A 20,589-nucleotide genomic window follows, 5' to 3' on the forward strand; every position below is an offset into this window, starting at 1 on the left:
CTGTTTTGAACTCCACTTCCATCGCATAGGTTAAAAAACCAAACCAAACCATAAGGTTTTGTCCCTTTGAAAGTTAACTCCTATAGGATTGCTTTTAGACTGTTAAATATCTGCGAGGTTAGAACTTGCTGGATCCTACCCCCTCCTGCTTCTCAGGGCAACGTGACTGGTGAGGACATAAAGAACTGTAGTTTTGTTCACCTATCAGGCCTTACTTACAACTTTTTTTTTTACCCTACTTTTAAACAGTGTTTTGCTAAAACAAATTAAGTAACTTTGTGGCCCAAGGCCACCATTAGCTCAGAAAATCTGTAAGAATTTTAGGAGGATTTTTTTGTAAGTTAGAAATAACTCTATTGATAAATTTTCTGGCACTACAGCCCTGGACAGGTGCGTTCCTTGTTAGAGGCTTACAAAATGTTGCTGTGACAAAATGTATGAGATGAAGATCTCAGGACCAAAATTCTATTTTTTTTTCCAGCTAACAGACTGGTCCATTAAGGTACAGGAAGTCTGAATGCACATGAGCTCTGTGCTTTCTCAGTCGTCTCCCTCCTAAAAGGGCACTCAGGCTAGCTCGTTGCCGGTGCTGCCTGGCTCCTCAGTATCTGTCAGGCTGATAGCTCGCTGTGTCCCATGTACCCAGGCCTCCAAGGAGACCCATTCCCGTGTCAGCTCACTCTCCCTTCTATCTTGTACCCAGGAGGGTGTCCTGGTATAAAGGTGGGAGCTCCTGTCACTGTAAAGGAATAGGCCTCCTTGTAAATAATTTGAGATCTTTTCTTAATTGTATTATGATCTCAAGATAAAACATTCTTAAAGTTCTTGAATATAATGCAGTTAGAAAGGGCCACTTTTTTCCTTCTGTAGGGCATGTCAGAGGCAGCTAATTTCTCTTTCCTGAGATTCAACAGGTCTCATTTTCACCAGACAAGGGAACTCAGCCGTTTGCGTCTTGTCAGAGGCCAGTAGGAAGCCACGCATGCCAGCACCCACAAAGTTCCATGGTCACCTTACAGGAAAAAGACAGGTTGCGGGGTCCCAGTGCTGTCCCCTGTGGCTTTCGTAAGTCCCTACACTTGGGGAAAGTAGTGACTTCAAATTCTCTGAATGAGGCATCTTCAGAAGGGAGACTTTTAATTCATTTTTGTGTGATTGCCAGTAAACAGTTCATAATAACAGAACAATGGGCTTTACAAACTGAAATCAACTTTAAGATGAAGAGAACATTCTTAGTTATCAGTTACCAGAATTCAAGCAGCCAGTTAGTTTTTGCATTTTCTTCACACCCTGGCAATGAAGTCTCTTGCTTCAAAAGCCTTGAGCTCTATTTGTTCTCCTGGCTGCTTTGAGAGAGGAGGTGAAGATCAGTCAGCTGCTTTAGGAGCAGTGCAAATCAGTTACTTGCATTGAGGCTAAAAGGAAGCACTGAATCTTGCAACTGCATGACAGGTGCCATTTCAGCCATGAGTGCCAGGAGCAGAACTGAGCCACCTGGAGCCCTCCAAGAAGTCTGCATGAAGTAGTTAACAAAAGGGGAAACAAGTTTTCCGATGTTACAGGCTTTTAGGGAATCCAGGATGGAATATGCATTGTTCCTATGTGCTTGGTGGAAACAGCTTCACCAAGATGCAGGGGCGAAAATAGAGCTTTTCGGAGAAAGGCAGAGACAACCAGGAGAAATGCTTTAGACACGGAGAGGCCCTGTGCGCAACACCGCGGCACAGGCCCACGGCACAAACGCGCACGGGAGAAGTTCTGCTCTGAAGTCGTCTGCAAATATCCACTCACTAAAGCGCATTCTGGAGAATATGCTAACAAAGTCCCCTCTGCCCCTCTATCGGAAGGGTCTTTTTCATAGAAATGGTGAATGGTATTACATTCCTCTTTGCCCATTCTTAAAGGAAAAAATAAAACTTAAATGTATCAGTTACCAAAGGGAGTTACTAATTTATAGCTGGGAAATGATCATTGTCGCTCTAGCTAATTTGTTGCTGGCATTCTACCCATTTTAGCTTTCTTTAAGGAAACAGGCTGCCTTGAAAAGAGATCACGTTCGCAATAAGGAAAGATCTTAGAACACAGACTCAAGAAGTACTGGGAAGGGAATTCCTGCTTAGGGAGGAAGGAGCAATTAAGGGAACTCACCTGTGTGTTCCAGACTTGAGTCTCCAGCTGCCTTCATGGTGTTGCCTCTTGGCAGTGCCGAGCACGTCCAGAGCCCAGCTCATGTCTCTTTGGTGTCTTCCCTCCCCACAGCTGCCCCTTACCCGCCCTCTGTGCAGCCAAGCAGCCAGGAGGCATCCCAGCCACCTTTCCTTTCCCCACAGAGTCTGACTCATCGCCGGGTGCCGTCGGGTTTCCCTCCAAGACAGCGCCCAGCTCCCTGTCCCTCCCTGTCCGGTCGCACGTGCAGCCTTTCCTCACCTGGGCTCTCGTGATAGCCGCACACCCGTTGCCCTGCATTCATTCTTCCTGCCTCCAATGTGCCCTCCCCTCCAGCCAGAGAACAGTGCATTTGAAATACACATCTTTTTCTGGCATTTCTCCTGCGTAAAACCCCTGGTCTCTTCCTGTGCCTCTCACAGCACAGAGGAAACCTCAGAACCGTAAGCCTCGTGTGACCTGGCCCTTCCTTCTCTGCTCTCGTCTCTTAACGTCTCCCCCTCCTCACTTGATTGAGTCCCGTTCCATCCCTCACCTAGGTCTCACCTGAGGAGGGGTCGGAGGGGCCGGCATCCCTTCCACAAGAAGCGTTCTCTGACCTCCTCTGACCCCCAGGGCCCACACCTCTCCTTTACCCACACGGCGTGCTTGCAGTTGGACACTCCCTGCCCTGGTGTCTTGACTTCTGTTTGCTGTTGTCTGGGCCCACCTGTGTGCCCACCCCACCCATCAGGAACACATGACTGCAGCTGTCAACTAAACAGAAGGTATTTCTGATTAATCTTGTTATTATAGCCTAAGTAGCATGTGGCTATGCGTCTTTCCAGGAATCTGCAGTTCTTAAGTCATTGGCACTTGTGTTTATTCTTTGTCTTTGTTTTAATGATCTAAGTGCGGCCTTACCTTCACAGGGTTGATTTCTAGCCAGAGCAACTGGCTTGTTGAGATTATAACATCATTTCACCACTGGAACTATAGTTGCATTTCTTGTCACAGGTGTACTGATGGATTAACCACACCGGAAATTGTCTGCAGCTTGGACAGCTTTCGCTTCTGGTTTGATTCTGGGGACATAGCTAGTGATTTTCACTCTTCAGATATTAACTATAAAATAATCTCTACTCAATGTGTCCTTCTGTACTACTGTGGGAGAGCTACTGTGTCCCTTAGGTTGAAAGTCTGTTTCACTAGTGATCTGGATACATTTGTGGATATTATTTGTGTTTATAAAACAAAATAAGGCATCCTTTGTAATGTTATGTATACAGTTGGAGCTCTCCAAGAGTAAACTTGGCTGGAATTGGGGTTTTTCAAAGTTTCAAGTTCCTAGTTCTGATAATTATTGGGTTTAAGTGAGAAAGTGCCCCAAATTTCAATGTTAGTCTCATCTATTTTATCAGTAAGTAATCTTTTCTGGCTTCATAACTTGAACTACATCCATGGTGACAGTCCATATAGAGAAAATACATACATTTGGCAGTCACACAGTTTCCAATAAAGTGTGCGTTGCTTTATGTTCCTTTTGAGCACAACTCAGGAAGGACACTTTCAGTGCTAGGACTCTGCAGAGTGGAGCTTCTCTCCACGTGTCTTTGCTGCTAGGACGTTCTGTGAAGTGGCTTCACCGGTGTGGGGTCTGTTCCCAAAGCATTTCTTCTGTCTGTCCCTACCCTTCTCCAAAGAGCTGTTTCAGAAATGCATTCACTTTCAAAATAAACATTTCACGCTTTACCATCTCTGCCTGTTAAGGAAAAATCATGGTGATTGCTAAAACAGTATGGCCTAAATTTTCTTTTAAAGCACCAAAGTCATATATAGACTTACAGACTTTATTTTACTTTAAGTTTTATTGTAGTTGACTTAAAAACAAGATATGTAGAAATATGATTACTCTTTATGGGATTTTCATGCTGATATTTTTAACTGCTCAATTCAGACTGTAGTGGGAAGCTCTGTTCTCCTTTCTGCCTTCACAGTGAACCATTAGAAATGGTCACTTTAAAATTGGTGTTCACTTCTGGGTTTTCTTCTCCGAAGCCAGCTCTTTCTTGACAGATGAATGTGTAACGTTTGAGAAATCTCCAATGTGAATAAAAGGAAAATCGATGAAGAATCACTTGTGTGTGTGTAGACTGAGGAGAAGGAATGAGCAGTGCTTGAGAGAAGTGCATTTCAGGCTCCGCTTCTGAATTGTTCTCATTGTAACCACTTAGTTTTTGTCGTGGGATGACAGATCTTAAACACGCACGTCTGGTCTTGACCAATGACCAATTAAAATCAAGGTCCTCTAGTTATTCTGCAGGTCTGCAAAGCCCCACGTCACACTTTGGCACTGACAAGCCTAGGGAGTCGTGCCAGGCTGGGCACGCGGCCCCGGCAAGCGCAGAGCACAGCAAGTGCATAGCAACTTGTGATGCTGCCCAGCACAGTCATTGTCACAGGGCGCAGAGCAGTAGCTGCCTCCCCAGCATAACAGCAACACAACGTTATTTTTCCTCGTTTATCAGCCTCCCTGGTGTCCAGACGTCACTGGACATTCATTGCCACAGCCACTGCAGGTTAAGACTCTGTGGCATCAGGATAGCAGTCACTTGTAACAAAACCGTCTGAGCCTGTAGACCCACTAGAAATGATGGCCCAGCGATTCACAGCCCCAGAGACCAAGGTGGGGCACTTTGCTCTTCCAGGTACATCTTACATTTTGGGAGGGTCTTACGTTGAAAATGTTTCCCTTATGTTGGTTTGTATTTTTGCCTGTTGTTTTGTTGCTCTTGTTTCCTTTTGAGAAAAGAATCTGGTGACGTGCTCGCTCTCCTAATCCATCGGGGCATTCCACGTGTGTTGCTGGGGTCAGAAAGGGAGCTGGCGGTCAGTGATGCTGCCTCTGGAAAGGGACCAGTGTCTTCTGAGGCTACTGTGGTCCCAGCGCTGATGGTCAGCCCAAGCGCACCAGCTTTCTGTCTGGAGCGTGGAAAGGCTCTCAGAGCAGCAGCACTGCCGTCCGTTGGAAAGCTTGGCTTCGTCAGAGAGGCCACCATCTTAGGTTTCCTTCCAAAAAACAAATTGTCTCAATTTCCAAAATTCAACAGAGGGCACGGAAAGCTCTTTTTTAGTGTCATGCCCATCTTGCTTGTTCAAAATTACCAACAGTCTTGGCAGTAGTTTCTGAAGCAGTAGTGAACAGGATTTCTTCTGTGATGATGACACGCTGGCTCTCGCCCCCACTTAGACAGATGGCCAAGTGCTGTGCTCCCGGCCCCGCACGCCCTGCACTCCTGGGAAGGCTCGTTTCCCTCTCAGCCACGCCCCTGCTTGGACACGACCCAAGGGGCCCCCAGCACCCAGGGTGGACTGCTTTCTAGAAGCAGATGTCCGGGAGCTGCCTTCACCCCTGCTGCCCCCTCTCCCTGGCCACTCACTGAGTGCCCCCAGGAAGCCCAGAGAAAAGCACCGCTCTGATCGTCACTTTCTACAATGGAAGAGAGAGTGGTAGACAACGGGCTGCTCTGTCTCACCGAGCGTTAGCCGTGTTAGAGGGCCCGTGCAGAGGAAGTGTAGGCTACTGGGCCGAAAGCAGGCTTGGGGAATTCTGTTTCTGCCACTTACTAGCTGTGTGTCTTCAGGCAAGTTATTTAATGTCTCTGATCCTTATTTTCTTTCTTTGTGTGTGAGCATAATGCCACCTTCCTTCCTCTAGGGATTTAAAAAATTAAATGTACCTGGAAATCATGCCAGGCATCTTTATAAGTACTTAATAAGTTATTAATATTATTAGTAATCAGAGTCTCTGTGTTCATATGTAGAAACTGAAGCTCAGAAAGTCAAGGTGATTTTTTCCCCCCAGATCCCAGTGACAGTGGAAGGTGGCACTAGTGACAGAATCAAGACCCCTGGCTTTTTAACTAGACCTTTAAAGCTATAGACATAGTTTAATTAAGGACCATTGTAACCAGCAACTGGCATCCACTACACAGACCTTTACATATTTAACTTTTTGTTATTTTAAGTCTATTTTTAAAACCTGTGTAATGTGCACTTTCATCATCTAATGGTGATTGAAGATGCGCTATGGAGACTTGAGGAGGAATAACAGAGCTGGGCCTTTGAGGTTACTTAATTTAACCATCTGCCTGGTGGGGTTTATATTCTGATTCTCTTTTTCCGCCTTAGTTATAAACAAGTGTGCTTCAGGAACTATTAGTTTCATACACATGTTAGTTTCACCACATGTGAAACTAAATTTGGTGGAAACTTGAAAAAGGTGGCCGTCTTTCAAGATGCCTGTTTACAATGATAAAAATACTCCATCAGTTCATTCATGTTTAGTAGCTGTCATGAGTTTATTTGTGCCTCTCAGGAGGCATACACACCTAGAAGAGCCAAGATATGCACATCAATTGTTTTAATATACAAAGGGAAGTGCAGAAGCTATAAAGCTACAAAAAAAAAAAAAAAAAAACTATAAAAGGCACAGAGTCTGGAGAAGGCCGAGCTTCCAGGCTGGGGAATAAGGGCAGCCTTCACAGAGGAGGTGGCCCTGAAACTGGACCTTGAAGGATGGGTCAGAGTTGGCTGAAACTTGAAAGCAGTCACTGACTTGGAAGTAGTCTCCACAAAACACAGCCTACACATAACTTAAGGATGTGATTTATCGGCTCAGAAATTGAGAGAACAGTCCCAACAGATGCTTCTTGTTTTCTTTTGAAACAGTTACGTAAATGCTGACTTTCTTCTGTTTGAATGAAAACACCTCAGAAGGGAACCTAAGACATTGAAGTTAATGCCAGCAGTCTGCATGCTGATGTAAAGACACTAACTGTATAGGAATATGTTCATAGCCGCTGGGCGGTGTGTTTATAAGTACTGGATGACCTAGACGTTAATCAGAAGCCTCAGGGTCGTCTCAGGCCCATAGTCTCTAGTAACTGAAAGGGGGACTTGGGTGAGCTGAGGATTCACTCCTTCCTCCCAGAGCCACACTTACACCATTAGCCTTTCAGCTTCTAGAATGTTCTTTCCAAGCCATCATAAGTGTTAGCTTGCATAGAATTTCCTTAAATGGTTTGTATAATATTTAAAAGAAAGAAAAAAACCACTCAAACCTTTGCTACTTTGAATTTTCAAACAGCTGATGTTTGAACTTCTACCAGCCAGAAAGTTGTACCCACTGAAAATAGCTACACATAAAGAATAGTATAATTTTAATGACTTATGCTAATTTTTAAAGAATCTCTCTAAAAACGTTTACTATTATGCAATAAGAGCCACCAAATGACAGTTTAATGGAGGTGGAGGGAGTTGTAATCATAATTAATTTGGAACAGAAAAGCAAAGTATATGGATTTTTACCCCTCCCATTAGCTTTACTCCAAAAGTAAAACGTTAGTAGCCAAAACTTTGAAACGTTCTTTTTTAAAGTGTACTATTCACATGAGGAAAGTTTGATTTGACTACAACAGTGAAGTCTTTGCAGGATTTTGCCACATTGCCATCATCTTTCTTTTTGTGTTGTAATTTTCCTGGGAGAATTAAACCACAGCATCTTTTAAACCTCTGTCCCCTCTTCCTTGGTCTCATTACCAGAAGTTAGAAAAATGACACTGTGACAGTTGTCTCCTTCAGATCAAAGAATACTCTTTTCCTCTTTGCAAGAGTGAAGAGAAGTTTGTCTTTAACAGAACGTAGGCACAAAACTAAGTCACCAGAAAAATGTCTGTGCAGGCGTGGAGCAGGGGGGACTCAGAGCCTATTAGGGACAATGACAGCCCATCTGAGCCCCCCTTCCCTCCTGTTACAGGAGAAACCCTACAGAAAAAAGTGGAAGTCTGATGTTTGCTGTGTAATTTTAATATAGAAAAGTTAGTGTGTTTTTAATAGCATCTAATTGCAGAATGTTAAATAAGGTTGAAGGGAGTTTGGGAAATGCTTTCTCCCATATTCATTATATCAGAAAATTCAGGTCAAAGAAAAAAAATTTTTAAACACAACATTCCCACACTGCCAATTTGTTTTTCATTTCTTGACTTTTGGTTTTTGATGTGAGGATATTAATGTTAATAGAGTCAGACCTTTTTAAATGTTAGAAATTAATTTTGCTTGCTTTTGTAATTCCTGTTCTTATTTCAAGCGCCCCCTACCTTGCTTATCCTCCACATAAATTATTACCTGGAACACCTGACATGATTATTTGTGAAACTTGTTATTATTTAGAATTTTTACACAGTGTATTAAATAATTACTTAGCAATAGAGTTCAGCCTCTCTCTCCAGGAAATTATTTTAAGGGAACATGAAAGAATGGCCCCACCCCTTGCATAAATGACTGCCATGGTGAGAAATGACGGCCAGGGTGAACCGCCGTGGCTGTGCGTGGTCAGTGTATGTACTCCTGTGCTTTCTCTTCATATAGGCAAGGCGGCTTTCCCGGCATGAATCAGACTGGACTCATGGCTTCCAGCTCTCCCTACAGCCAGCCCATGAACAACAGCTCTGGGCTGATGAACACCCAGGCGCCCGCCTACAGCATGACGCCCAATATGGTGAACAGCTCAACAGGTAACGTTGGCAGCTCGGTGCTTCTGAGGGCTGCCCTCCCCCTCCCCTCTTCGCCCCTCAGGCTCACAGCACTGAGAGGACACAAGCAACTCGGATCATTTGGTGAAAAGGGGGACAATTCTGCTTCTCTGCTGCTTGGACACTTGCTCTATTGATTAAGACTTACAGGTTCCATTACATTTTATGTGAATTATTTTTATTCATTCTGTGTTTGTGTGATATGTCGATGTATTTGAAGTGTTACTGGAGATTGCTCGCTAAGTATATACACCGAGCTCTTTTTATCTTTGGGCACTATTAGGGGTATTGGAAGACCCCATAACAAAGTCTACTCCATTTGGTAGTGGTGGAGATAAACATACAAAATTCACATTTCAAGAGGGTGGGTATAGCTCAGTGGTAGAATGAATACTTAGCATGCACAGGGTCCTGTGTTCAATCCCCCAAATATCAATTAAAAAGAAAAAAAAATTTAATAAAAAGATTCATATTTCAGAGGAAATGATTGAAAGGCAAAACAAGGGTGTGTTTGAAATAGTTTTTTTTTTTTCCATTTAAAGGGAAACTCACCTTTAAATGGATATATGAACCTAGTTGTTCTTTCAGTGCTATTTGCAGATTGGTCTCTACTGAGAAATTACATATTTTGTAATGGATTGTTTTAAATTTTTCACAATGCTTAATTTTTTTCAGCACATTTTATGATCTCAACAATTGCATTCTTACCAAATCCCGTCTGACTGGTGCCATAAGAGTATTCTGTCCGTTTGTGGAAATAAAAAGAATGTCTAAAACTGCACATATTCCACATTCTTAGAGTCCTGACCCACCTCCTTACCAGCCCTCTAACCACCTCGCGGTGATGAGTGCTGCTCTTTAAATGAGAACGTGCTGATGTAGTTCACCTGACCTGTTAACTTTTTCTAGCACCGACATTTTGGGTAGGATTCCCTCCTTTTAGTTAATACAGAGCTTTGCGTAGCCAGCTGTTTGTGCTTTACGACGCGTTGGAAAAACGTGCAGTTAGAGGCCAGGCACCTTCTTACTCCCTTTTTTCATTTCCTCTGCCTTTTACCACCTCCCTGACCTCTCCGTCTTTGAAAAGCCACCCCAGAAGCAGTAGTTTCTTTGTCAGGAAGGACAGACAGCTAGAGGCTAGGCCTGCATCCTATCTGAGCTTCTACATTATTGGTTTCTAGGGTCTAATTTAATAGTGCCATTCCCTCTTTAAAAAGTTTGCAGAAGAGTTAAAAATAAAAACTGCCGGTGAAAATGAAGCGTTTTAAATAAATAAAAAAATGAAATAGCCCTTCCTGACGTTGAGCAGGCAGTCATTGATCCCAGCGAGGTGGATGCTTTCACATTTGAGATGAAAAGTGGCAAGCTCTCGAACAGTCTGTTAGCTGGAAGCTTCCCCTTCCCTTCCCAGCACTGTCCCAGGTAATGGGGTATTTGGGTTATGACATGATGTGTTTTGTCTGGCTTGCTGAAATAAGATTACTTCAGAGCTTTGAAACTACACAATAAATTTTCACCCACTATTAGCAATACTCATTTTTCCCTTTTTTCCTTTGGACCCCAGAGCCACAAAAATAACCAACAAATAGATGCCTTGCCTAAGAAGATTTATGTATTCCTAAGGAACAACCAATTTAATGGAGATTCACAGAGAGGATTTCTTTTTATTATTATTATTCAGATAATTCAGCTATTTGTTATTTCATACAGAGGAAGTCTGTTCAATGAAAGGCCATTTATCCTCACAGTCTTTTTGTACAGGCTAGTAGTATATTTTTTATTGCATTGTGCATTTTGAAATATTGAATTTTTAATCATTTAAACATTTATCAAATTTTCCTCTCCACATTTGTATGATTTTATTCCAGCTTTATTAAGTCAAATGCTACCTAATAGAAAGTAATCATCCAGCACATCTAAGAAATATTGACGATTTAGCATTTACTGTGTATCCATTGATAGGTACATGTGAATCTGCTATAACTGGGTTATAGTCTCGGAGGAAAATAAGAATGACAAAGGAACCCAGAATGTTACAGCGTAGCTCCTGATGAGAGTTGTGGTCTGAAGGTCTACACCTGCCTTTCCTAGAGACGGGCCAGAAGTGGCTCAGATCATCATCACATCAGTCTGCTTGGGTTGGGCCCATGGAGATATATTACCAGTGAAAACAGCAAAGCATTTTCTCCAACAAAGGACACTTTTGGAGAAAGTGCAGACAGTACAAATGATGGCCAGAGCTAGCAGTGGGGTTTTATGAACCTCACTTAGCAGCTTATGCAACTGGCGTTCCAGTATCCTCTTTGCTGGGTTCAAACAGTTGTGCTGTAGACAGTGTGTAGGACCAAAAAAAGCCCTCCTGTGTAGTGACAAATTGTCACAAGCCTCAGTGAGCAAGTAACTATTTAAATGGAGTCAGTGCGCGTGTGACTGTGCCAACCCTTCCTTCACGTCAGTGCAAGGGAGTAGGGTGGTAAGCAGTGGGGACTGCTCCCCTCCAAAGGAGACTTTTTAAAAAATTATTTGAATTAAAAGATTAGAATCGTGTTTTACCATGGGCAAAATTATAAATTATGTACAACTTTGTTAAATATTCCCTTATATAATACTTGTGTTGTTAGTTACATTGTACTTATTTGTGTTTTATTTTACAATATTCATTAGTCATAGAATTATCTGAGTGTAAACCATCTCCTTAAAGAAGACATCAGAATTCCAGGAAATTTATCTACCATCTGTGTTTCTAAGTTTGTCTCACCAGAAGTCACTGTACAAAGTGCAGGGCATTTCCATCCAAGTAACCTACAGATTGTAAATGAGCAGCCCTGTGCCGCCGTGGCCAGGCGCTGCCACCTCAGAGGTAGGTCAGCACAGGGAAGTTTCAGGGGATTCTTGATCCAGCCAGAGACAAGTGTTTGTCCTGAGCTTTTCTCATATCCTTTGTATGCGTTAGTATTCTTTATATATTGCCATATATAAATACAGTCATGAATATCTACAGATATAGATAAATAGATAGACCCTTTTGTGTTTTCAAAACCAAGGAGTAGAATATTTTACAGAGTATAGTATATTATTTACCATGAAAAGAAAAGAACTATTTGTGGGTTTCTGGTCCTATTTTACCGTCTTCTGGGAGTGATTTTGCAGCCTTGCAGGGAGACTGAGCTAAGGAAGCTGGGAGAGTAAGAGTGATGTTTAAGTTCAGTTTTACTCACACCATATGTTCTTTACGTTCTTTTTGAATACATTAAATCCAGGGTGGAATAGCTGCCTTAGGACCTTGACCCACACTTACTTTAAGAAATCATTCTAGCTCTTAAATTCCAATGGTGAAGCCAGAGGCTAGTACTTGAAATGTATTTACAGTGCTCACATAGCACTTTCTGCAGTCACAGATTCTTTACTGCCCCTTTTTACGTCTGAACTTTACGTACTGGATTACTGACGTCACCAGGAGAAAGAGCAGCGCCTTGATTTAACACATCCTCACAGTAGTGGTGGTCTTTCTTTTCTGGGAAAGGAGGGAAAGGTAGTGCCTTGGGAGGCCTGTGGCTCTTTGCAGTGATTCATTGAGAACTCTGGTAAGAAGTCAAAAATAAGCATTTCAACAAAAGGGATAGTAGAAGCCACAGTAAGGAAAGACCTTATGATCCAGTTAGTAAAATAAAACTTACTCTGTAGGCAGGACTGTTAAATAAAAATGTTACTCTATATTCTATCCTTATTTATCTCTCAAAATAAGAAAGCAGTGTAACTTTAGAAGTACTTACGTTTACATACCCCAGATGTCCATTTTTTAATATATAATAGAAAATGAATAAGTTTGAGGAATTTCAAGCCAACATGTGTATACTTATAATCATCTAAGTGTGATTTTTAAATCACTGTAAATTATTGTTAATTATCATCATACAATATTGACCAAGTTCTTTATGCTTAAAAATCGCTTTTGTGTACAAGGACACATTTAATGCATGAAGGAATTACTAAGAAATTACTGTTTCCTATTTCTCAAAAATAATACTCAGGCATAATGTATTGTAAACACTGACAAACTATGTTATAACCGTAGGAGGCGCACGACTTAACAGAAGACGTGTGTCCATGACTTTGCCCCTTTCTCAGGAATTGTGTGGCTGTCGTTCCTTTGAACCGTCCCTGTGAATAACTAGCGAGGACATGTGGGCTTTCATAAAGAAGCCCCTATTTCCACACTCATCCTGCTATTTTTCCCTTCTGTTCATCTAAAAAGGATGTTTCTTAATGTACAGATTTACTAATTCATATCTTGCTAGACCTGAGAGGTAAAACTGCACGAAAGCAATCCACTACTTTGCACGAGGCTGTCTTCTTGGTGTAATATCTCTCAGCTGCTTTTTTGAGGTTTCACACATTCACAAAAATAACAGCATTTTTAGCTGATCCCAATAGATTTTTCTCTGCAGCTGCATCACTTGAAAAAGCTTTTTGTTCCAGTTCTTAAAGTCTAAGTATTGAAAGTAATTTGAAAAAAAAAAAGAAAAACATCCCAATTATGATTTGTGTGTGTGGTGATGACTTCAAGGGCTGACTGGGCTGCAAATGGGCTTTGAAAAACGAGCCAATGTGCCCATGGAAAATACAGGCATTTCAAAGTGCATCATTGAGTGTGCTGATGTAAACTCATGGGCACGTGGCGGGGTAGGCTTTTTTGGCAGGACCTCTGGTCTCAACCTGCAGTGATGCTAACGATATTAGCAAATTAGCACCACAAAGCTTGCCAGCTAATTCGCCAGAGCCCTGCTCACTCTCTCACTGCAGTAATTAAAACTAATTATTTTCTAAAACATAGTAATACACGAATATATGCAATAATCATTTTGTAGTGGGCAATCTGTGGAGCCTTTTTTTAAAGCTGTTTTTTTTTCCTGGCACGTTACGCTACATGTGCGCTGCCTTGCTTGGGCCAGCACTTCCATTTGCAGAATGTAAAGTGGGTCCTGTTCATAAAACCTCAGGTTTACTTTATTTTGCAATAGGAATGTTTCCTGGTTTTCACTCATTTATAAGGCTCGTAATTCTCTCCCCTCTCCCTTTCTTCCCTCCACCTCTCCTCACTCTGCCTCCTCACACAGCTGTTTGGTGTGGTGCTCACAGCCCAGTGCTGTGCAGATGGCTTGCACAGTGGGGTTCTGCAGAAATTCAGCTGTTACTCCCTGGATATCGACACTGATTCCCTACTGTAGCCTTGTTCTTCCTTTAAAAAGAAATCTAAACCCATATTTTTAACTTGAAAATCTCTGTTAATAATTGTAGTAAATGTATATAAATCAGTTATTCTTTGGTGAACTTTTCATTCTAAAGCCTAGATGAACTAAATTGAATTTGAGTCTGGAGATAGAAAATGAGGTTTGCTTGGGAGCTGTGGTTGCCTCTTGAGCTGCTGTGGGTGCCTGACCTGGGCATTTGAGCTGCTGCTGAGGACTGATGTGTGTCCACACTGCACCAAAATGAAAGGAAACCAGCCCCATTGCAAAATAATTAGAAATCCTTTCCTTCAAAAATTACTTCTGATGATTGTTTTTAAAGTTGTCTGTTACAGCTGTCTTCCATTATTGCAGCCTAGGCCATAAGTAATAGTTAACAATTTTTGAATGAAACAATAGAAGATGGCAAATTATTTTATAGACTATGGATTGTGTGAATTTAGAAAGTTAGGGAAGCACTAAATCTTCTAGTCAACAATAAAAATAATCCAGCATTTACTTTCAGCACCTAATGAACAGTTTAGATATCGGGCATATTTCCACTTGTTACCTACCCTCTTAAAGCTGTAATAATTTAAAATAATGAGATTGATAAAAGTTGACTTTCAGTGGTTTAAGTCTTGAGTAAATGATCGCTTCCTACCCGCCCCCAACCCAAGATAAAAAAGGATTGCCAGAATGTCACCCTACTTAGATTTCAGAAATTCGTATTCTCTGAGTTACAATTTCTTTTTCCTTTTTTCTTTTCTTCGTTGGAGGGAAATTCAGGTGCCCTGTGCATCACTCAGTAGCTTGTGTTAGCAGGAGCACAGCCTGGCGAATCACACGTATAATCCTAAACTCTTTCTCCTGTTTTCGATTAGCATCTATGGGTCTTGCAGATATGATGTCTCCTGGTGAATCCAAACTGCCCCTGCCTCTCAAAGCAGACGGTAAAGAAGAAGGCACTGCCCAGCCGGAGAGCAAGTCGAAGGTACTCCTCTCTCCTCTGCACGCGGTGTGGGGCCTGCCTCGCTGAAGCTGCCATGTGGCTCTCTCCTCCCTTTTTTGCATTTGGTTTCTTCTCTGCATGCTTCCATCGTGTGCGACATGTTTGCAGTCTTCTTCCCCCACCCCCTTCATGGTGTGGATCTGAAAGTTACTAGTTCTTAAAGGCATTTAACTCGTGGCTGGGGGAGAGGGGCGGAGGGACAGGACCCACTCAGCGAAATGCTTTGGGGGTGGGGAGAAGGAAGGGATCTTGCCTGGTTTTGATACTTGCAGCCATTTTCTCTGCCTTCAGTTTATAGCTTCCTGTTTTGGCCGCCCAGCAACAGCAACATACTTACTATTTTGCTTTCCTGCCTTATTTGATAAATAAGGTGAACAGCTTTTTTTTTTTTTTTCCTTTCTTTCTTTCATAAGTGGTAACCCATGCTTAGCATTCCATGTAAGCTTGAAGTAAGCATGGTGACTTAGTGGCCGTATCCAGCATCCAGCAAACTTACCAAGTTATACTAATTAAGAATGTTGTTTTAATACCTTTATATGTGTGTGTGTTTGTGTGTTTGTTTGTACATGTCTTTATATATATCTATTATATATAAAAATTAGTCTGTTAAACTGGATGTGCTTTTTGTTATTTTAAATAAAGTTTGCCCTACCTTTGTCATTTTTTTTTTTTTTTTTTATTCCTCTACCACAGGATAGCTACAGCTCTCAGGGTATTTCTCAGCCCCCAACCCCCGGCAACCTGCCAGTCCCTTCCCCAATGTCCCCCAGCTCTGCTAGCATCTCCTCATTTCATGGAGATGAGAGTGATAGCATTAGCAGCCCAGGCTGGCCAAAGACTCCATCAAGCCCTGTAAGTGGCTCTGGTTTTTTGTTTTTTTGTTTTTTGGGGTTTTTTGATAATTAATTCTACTTTAATGCTTGCTTATTTGTTTTATAAGACCTTTTCTTCATAATTTATCCGTGAAAGGTTTTTCTTTATAATTATACTAGTAACAAAATGAGTAAAGTTTATATGCATCATATAAGTTGCTTTCTGGTAATGAAACCGCTGATATAAAGAAGCGTCTGTATACAAAGCATGCGATTGTGTTTCTGGGTCCAAACTCCTTCACACAGTGATTTTTGTTTAAATGTCTAATCCATTGTGCACTTATAGAAGATCTTTCAAATGAGTTAACTTCTCCATTTACATGGGGACTAATAGCAGCCGTGGAGTAAATGACAAGTTTGGCCTTTGGCCTAAATCTTTCATGGGCTGTTGTATCTGAAACATCTTATTTCAAATCTTGAAAATGTAAATATTACATTGGACATGGTTTAGCATATTATCAGCCTGCTTGGTTTCAATCTTCTTGTCAGAAATTAACAGAAAAGTTGTAGAAATAAATGTTAGTGCATGTGAATATTTTGAATGCTACTTTTAAATTAATATGTGGCTACGTTAGAATCAGCTGAGATAGAAAAATTATATCCTGCACAAGCCTGCTGATAATCTTGAAATTAAGTGTTGATTTCCTTATGATATACAAAAAACAAAAGTGGTAATGTACATGTAAGGGAATTTTTCTAGCCTTAATATTCTGTCTGTAGAGCTAGGGCTTTTTTTTTTTCCTACTAAAGAAATTAATTCTGTGCCATTAAAAAAGAAGAAGAATGGCACTGTAGTAACCTTTATTTTATATTCGTATAGGGAATCAAAAGATCTTTAAAAAAAAGAAAAACTTAACATGCAATTACTTGCCAAGAAGGCTTAATTAATACGCTAATTTTTGTAAGACTGTGTATTGAAGAGCACAGCCCAGGAAAAGCAAGTTGGAGGGAAGAAGACTCTGACTGCAAAATCTGGCAATCTAGTCAAAACCCCAAAAGGAAGCTGCTATTAATTATCCATTCGCTGGTTTAAACAGACAGAGCTGAAGGTCTGAAGACATGGTGGTTCCAGTAAATGTTTGTAAAATTCATGTGGAGCTCTCGTATAACCAGCATTTTCCTTTTCAGAGGAAGAAAGGGCAATATTCGCCCGTTACCTTCTCAGTAGACGTATGTTTCACTTTTTGAACAACTGAGATGCAATGAAAAATGCTTCTAGTGCCGTTAAGCAGAACTAATCGGAAAGGAGAGTGCAGCTCCTTAATTTTGATGTCTTTGTGTTATTTGCTTTGAGTCTCAGAAGGCAGCCAACATTGTGGGGGGTTTTTCCCCATAATCTACTCTGGGTTTTTGTTTTATTTTAATCATAGGAAAAGCATTTTTGAATCAGTAATACCCCCGAGTTAACAGGTAGAACCTCAGTTGTAACTTTTCAAAAAAGATTTATTTATTGGCTAGGAGGGAAGAATTTCAGAGGTTGAAAATAAATTTTAAGACCTTAAGATAATAATTAAGAATAATAATTTGTTAGTAACAAAGACTTCTAATAGGCCATATTATATTTTTAAAATTCCCAAACTATAAAAAGAGTGACTGAGGTATTTATTATATTTTAAGTTACTAGTCACATTATGCCTAACCAATGAGTCCTGTAGGCAACTATTATCAAAACCCTACTTTCTACTTAAATATGAGAAAAAAGAAAACGGAGTTGTTGATTTCATTTTCCAGCTGTAACATAATTATACTTGAAATTGCATATAACTTTTCTCTTTTTTTCTAAGTATTTCCACATACATTATCTCTTCCTTACCATAACCATCATGTATAAAAATTTACAAACAAACTTCTGGCTCCAGCTGAACAAAAGGAGATGTGATTCAAGGTGGTAGAAGGTAGTAGAGGATTGCTTTGTATTGAGAAAACAGCCCCTCCCTTGAATGAGATGCTATTTCAAGAAGGGAACTAAAGGAGATTATTATGAAGGACTTCAGATTATCTCTGCTATCAAATCACTGCATATATATATATTTGAGGAGTATTTAACTTCTCTTTCTGAGATGTAACTTTAACTTGTACTTAAAATTGCTCCTAACAGTATCCCTAATAAAGCCTGTCTAATAGTAGGCCTGAAATGGACTAAAAACAAAGATGTTGTATGCTTTGACAGTGTGCCGTGGACCAACATTGTTTTGTTACAAAACATTCTAAAATAAAAATAAACATTTGTACATACACATGCGTATACACATATTACCAGGCATATGGTAAAGACTGCTGAAATGTAAATCTGCCTCAAAGACTTGAGGAAAAGTGTGCTTATAGACTTAATTAAGTTATATGCAAGGAAAACATTTGTGCATTTGTGGCACCATAATAATGTCTTGCTGTAATTTTTCAGTAATCTCCATTTCTTTTGCTTACCTCCACGACAGTTTCATGCAGTGGGGTACTGTTTTTACAACACTGAAGCAATACAAGATGGTCCTACTGGCCTGGAAAAGTTAACTGTCTCTCTGCAGCCCTAGTTTTTTTTGCCCATTGTCAGTGGGTAGAATGTAAATGACATTTATCCAAAGGTCACATCATAGCTAATGTCTATGAATAAAAGAAGTATATGTTGAGTCTGATCAGTGATCAAGTATATAGTCTTTATTTCCTAAGGCTTTTGTTCCTTTTAACGTCCTTTCTCTCTGTTCGGACACCCAAATACTAGCTTTGGGCATGGGCTAGCTACTGAGCAGCCCTCAAGGCTGGGGGTGGAGATGTTACATGCCCACCCATCCCTTCTCAGCCTTCAGTCTTGCTAGATTGTGTCCACATTCACTTTGCACCTCGCTCGCTGAAAACCTGTTTATAGGATATTTTAATCAGCTGTTAATTCTTACTTGGATGGTGCCAGACTTTTCAAACCTTTTTCGTTCATTTGAGTGTTTGCTCAAAGACAAATATGTACTGAGTACTTTCAGTATGTGATCACTGTCGGTGATTCAAAAAAGCACAGACCTGCCTTGTGGAACTTAAGGTTTCATCAGGAGAGCGGAGGGCAGACAGCTAATCCACACGAAACGTCCATCTCTGTGCACTGTGAGACCAGGTGCCACCAAGGACAAACAAAGCCTGTGATGATCACTCAGGCCAGGAAGCCGGCGTCCGGGGAGGCCTTTCCTAGGACCTCACTCATAAACTGAGGCCCGGCCACTGTCTTTTCCTACAGAGGCATTTTCCTACCTTTTGGCACCTTAAAAAATGTGTTTTTGAAGATCAAAAAAGTATGAAAAATAAAACAGTTCTATTAAAAACTATTATCTTCATTAAGGTTTTGTAATTCTACAAGAACAAATTGAGACATGTGGAAATTAATTAAACTTTAGTTCATTTAACAAAGAAAGGTAAGAAAAGTTAAAATACGGATAGTCAGACTAAGTAAATGATTCCTTTAGGCCCATTTCAGGTTACGAGAATCCACTCCTTTCTAATAGAGACAAACACTTCAGAGTCTCATTGCTTGGGTGGTGATTAACTGCTCTCCCGGAACCCTTCCCCAGTCTGGGTTCAGAGAGGACCAGGCCAGAAGTGGCAGTTGGATCTTGGATTCAGGATGTTGATAGAGTCACTCAGAGTGATTGTAAATTGAAATGATTGCTTTTGTATTTCTTATCCTTAAATTGAATCTCAAACTTTTACCTCTCAATTTTTCACAAATGAAATGCAAGGGAGAGATTCATGGTGGTGGTTGTTTTAATTGATTTTAGGTGATAATGCTTTTTTCTTCTGGTTCTTATTTCAAATTTTCATTTTTTCGAAAAGATTGGACCCACTTTTTTCAGTGTACCCCCCCCAAAAATCAGTTCTAGGATTTAGAAACCTCCCGTTAATAACTACCTCATTAATGATGCCAAAGCTTCTGAAATGTTCCCAGTATGAGAATGTGGTGTAAAATGTGTTAAAACAGTTTCTTTTCCGGGTTAGATATTCCTTGAGTGTAAGAATATGGTAAATCAATTTTAAAAACTTACTTGGATATGGAGTACGTTCCATATTCTGGTACATGCATGGTGTACAGACATATAGGGATATGTACACACACTTTAAGTTCTCATCTAAAATAATTTTTAAGTGACTTTCTCTCTAGCTTCAGCATCAACATAAATTCTAAAAGATTACACTGTTTTTATATCCTACCACTACATTTTTTATTTACCTCAACTGTATGACCCATTTATATATATCTGATGTAAAGATTTTATGCCTCAATAACCCTAAAGCTGAAGGCTTAAAATTTTAGCAAAAATAGGTCGGGAAAATTATGTTAATTGGAGGGAAATCTGCCACTCACCAGTTGGATTAGCTTCATTCTCAGGCATCCTTTCTCGGGCCCTGCTTTTATGAGGTCATTTTGCTAAACAAGGTGGCATCAAACCTCAACGGCATTGATGTTATTTAACCCCTTCTTCATTTGAGCAATAATGTTTAAAATTACGTTAAGCTAAATATAATGAAAAAGTTAAGAAAACGCCCATTTAAAATAATGGCTGTACATTACAAATGATAACCTAGTAAATAAACATGACTAAATGAAGTATCTTATTCCAAGGAAATCTTCATTGAGAATTCAGAAGTGATTTTGCACAATAATCACTCAATTGCAAATATTACAAGTACACAAATATTGTCACAGAGACATAAAAGAAAGGAAAAATAAGCAGTTAGGCTGCTTAGGACACAAATTATTACCT

The 20,589-nt window shown here is 40.5% G+C and overlaps 1 protein-coding gene across 8 annotated transcripts in view; it reads left to right on the forward strand.

The window, feature by feature from the left end:
• ARID1B (AT-rich interaction domain 1B) overlaps positions 1–20,589 on the forward strand; it is a 380,200-nt gene that overhangs the window by 330,720 nt on the left and 28,891 nt on the right. For 5 of the 8 annotated variants that reach the window (XM_032485241.1, XM_032485242.1, XM_032485239.1 and 2 more), the window contains 3 exons: positions 8,575–8,720; positions 14,851–14,960; positions 15,672–15,830. In XM_032485241.1, the coding sequence (XP_032341132.1) occupies positions 8,575–8,720; positions 14,851–14,960; positions 15,672–15,830 (415 nt within the window). The remainder of the gene's footprint in view (positions 1–8,574; positions 8,721–14,850; positions 14,961–15,671; positions 15,831–20,589) is intronic. The other 3 variants (XM_032485245.1, XM_032485243.1, XM_032485246.1) reach the window with 1 other exon arrangement.

This window comes from Camelus ferus, chromosome 8 (assembly GCF_009834535.1).
Source record: "Camelus ferus isolate YT-003-E chromosome 8, BCGSAC_Cfer_1.0, whole genome shotgun sequence".
NCBI classification, from domain to species: Eukaryota; Metazoa; Chordata; class Mammalia; order Artiodactyla; family Camelidae; genus Camelus; species Camelus ferus.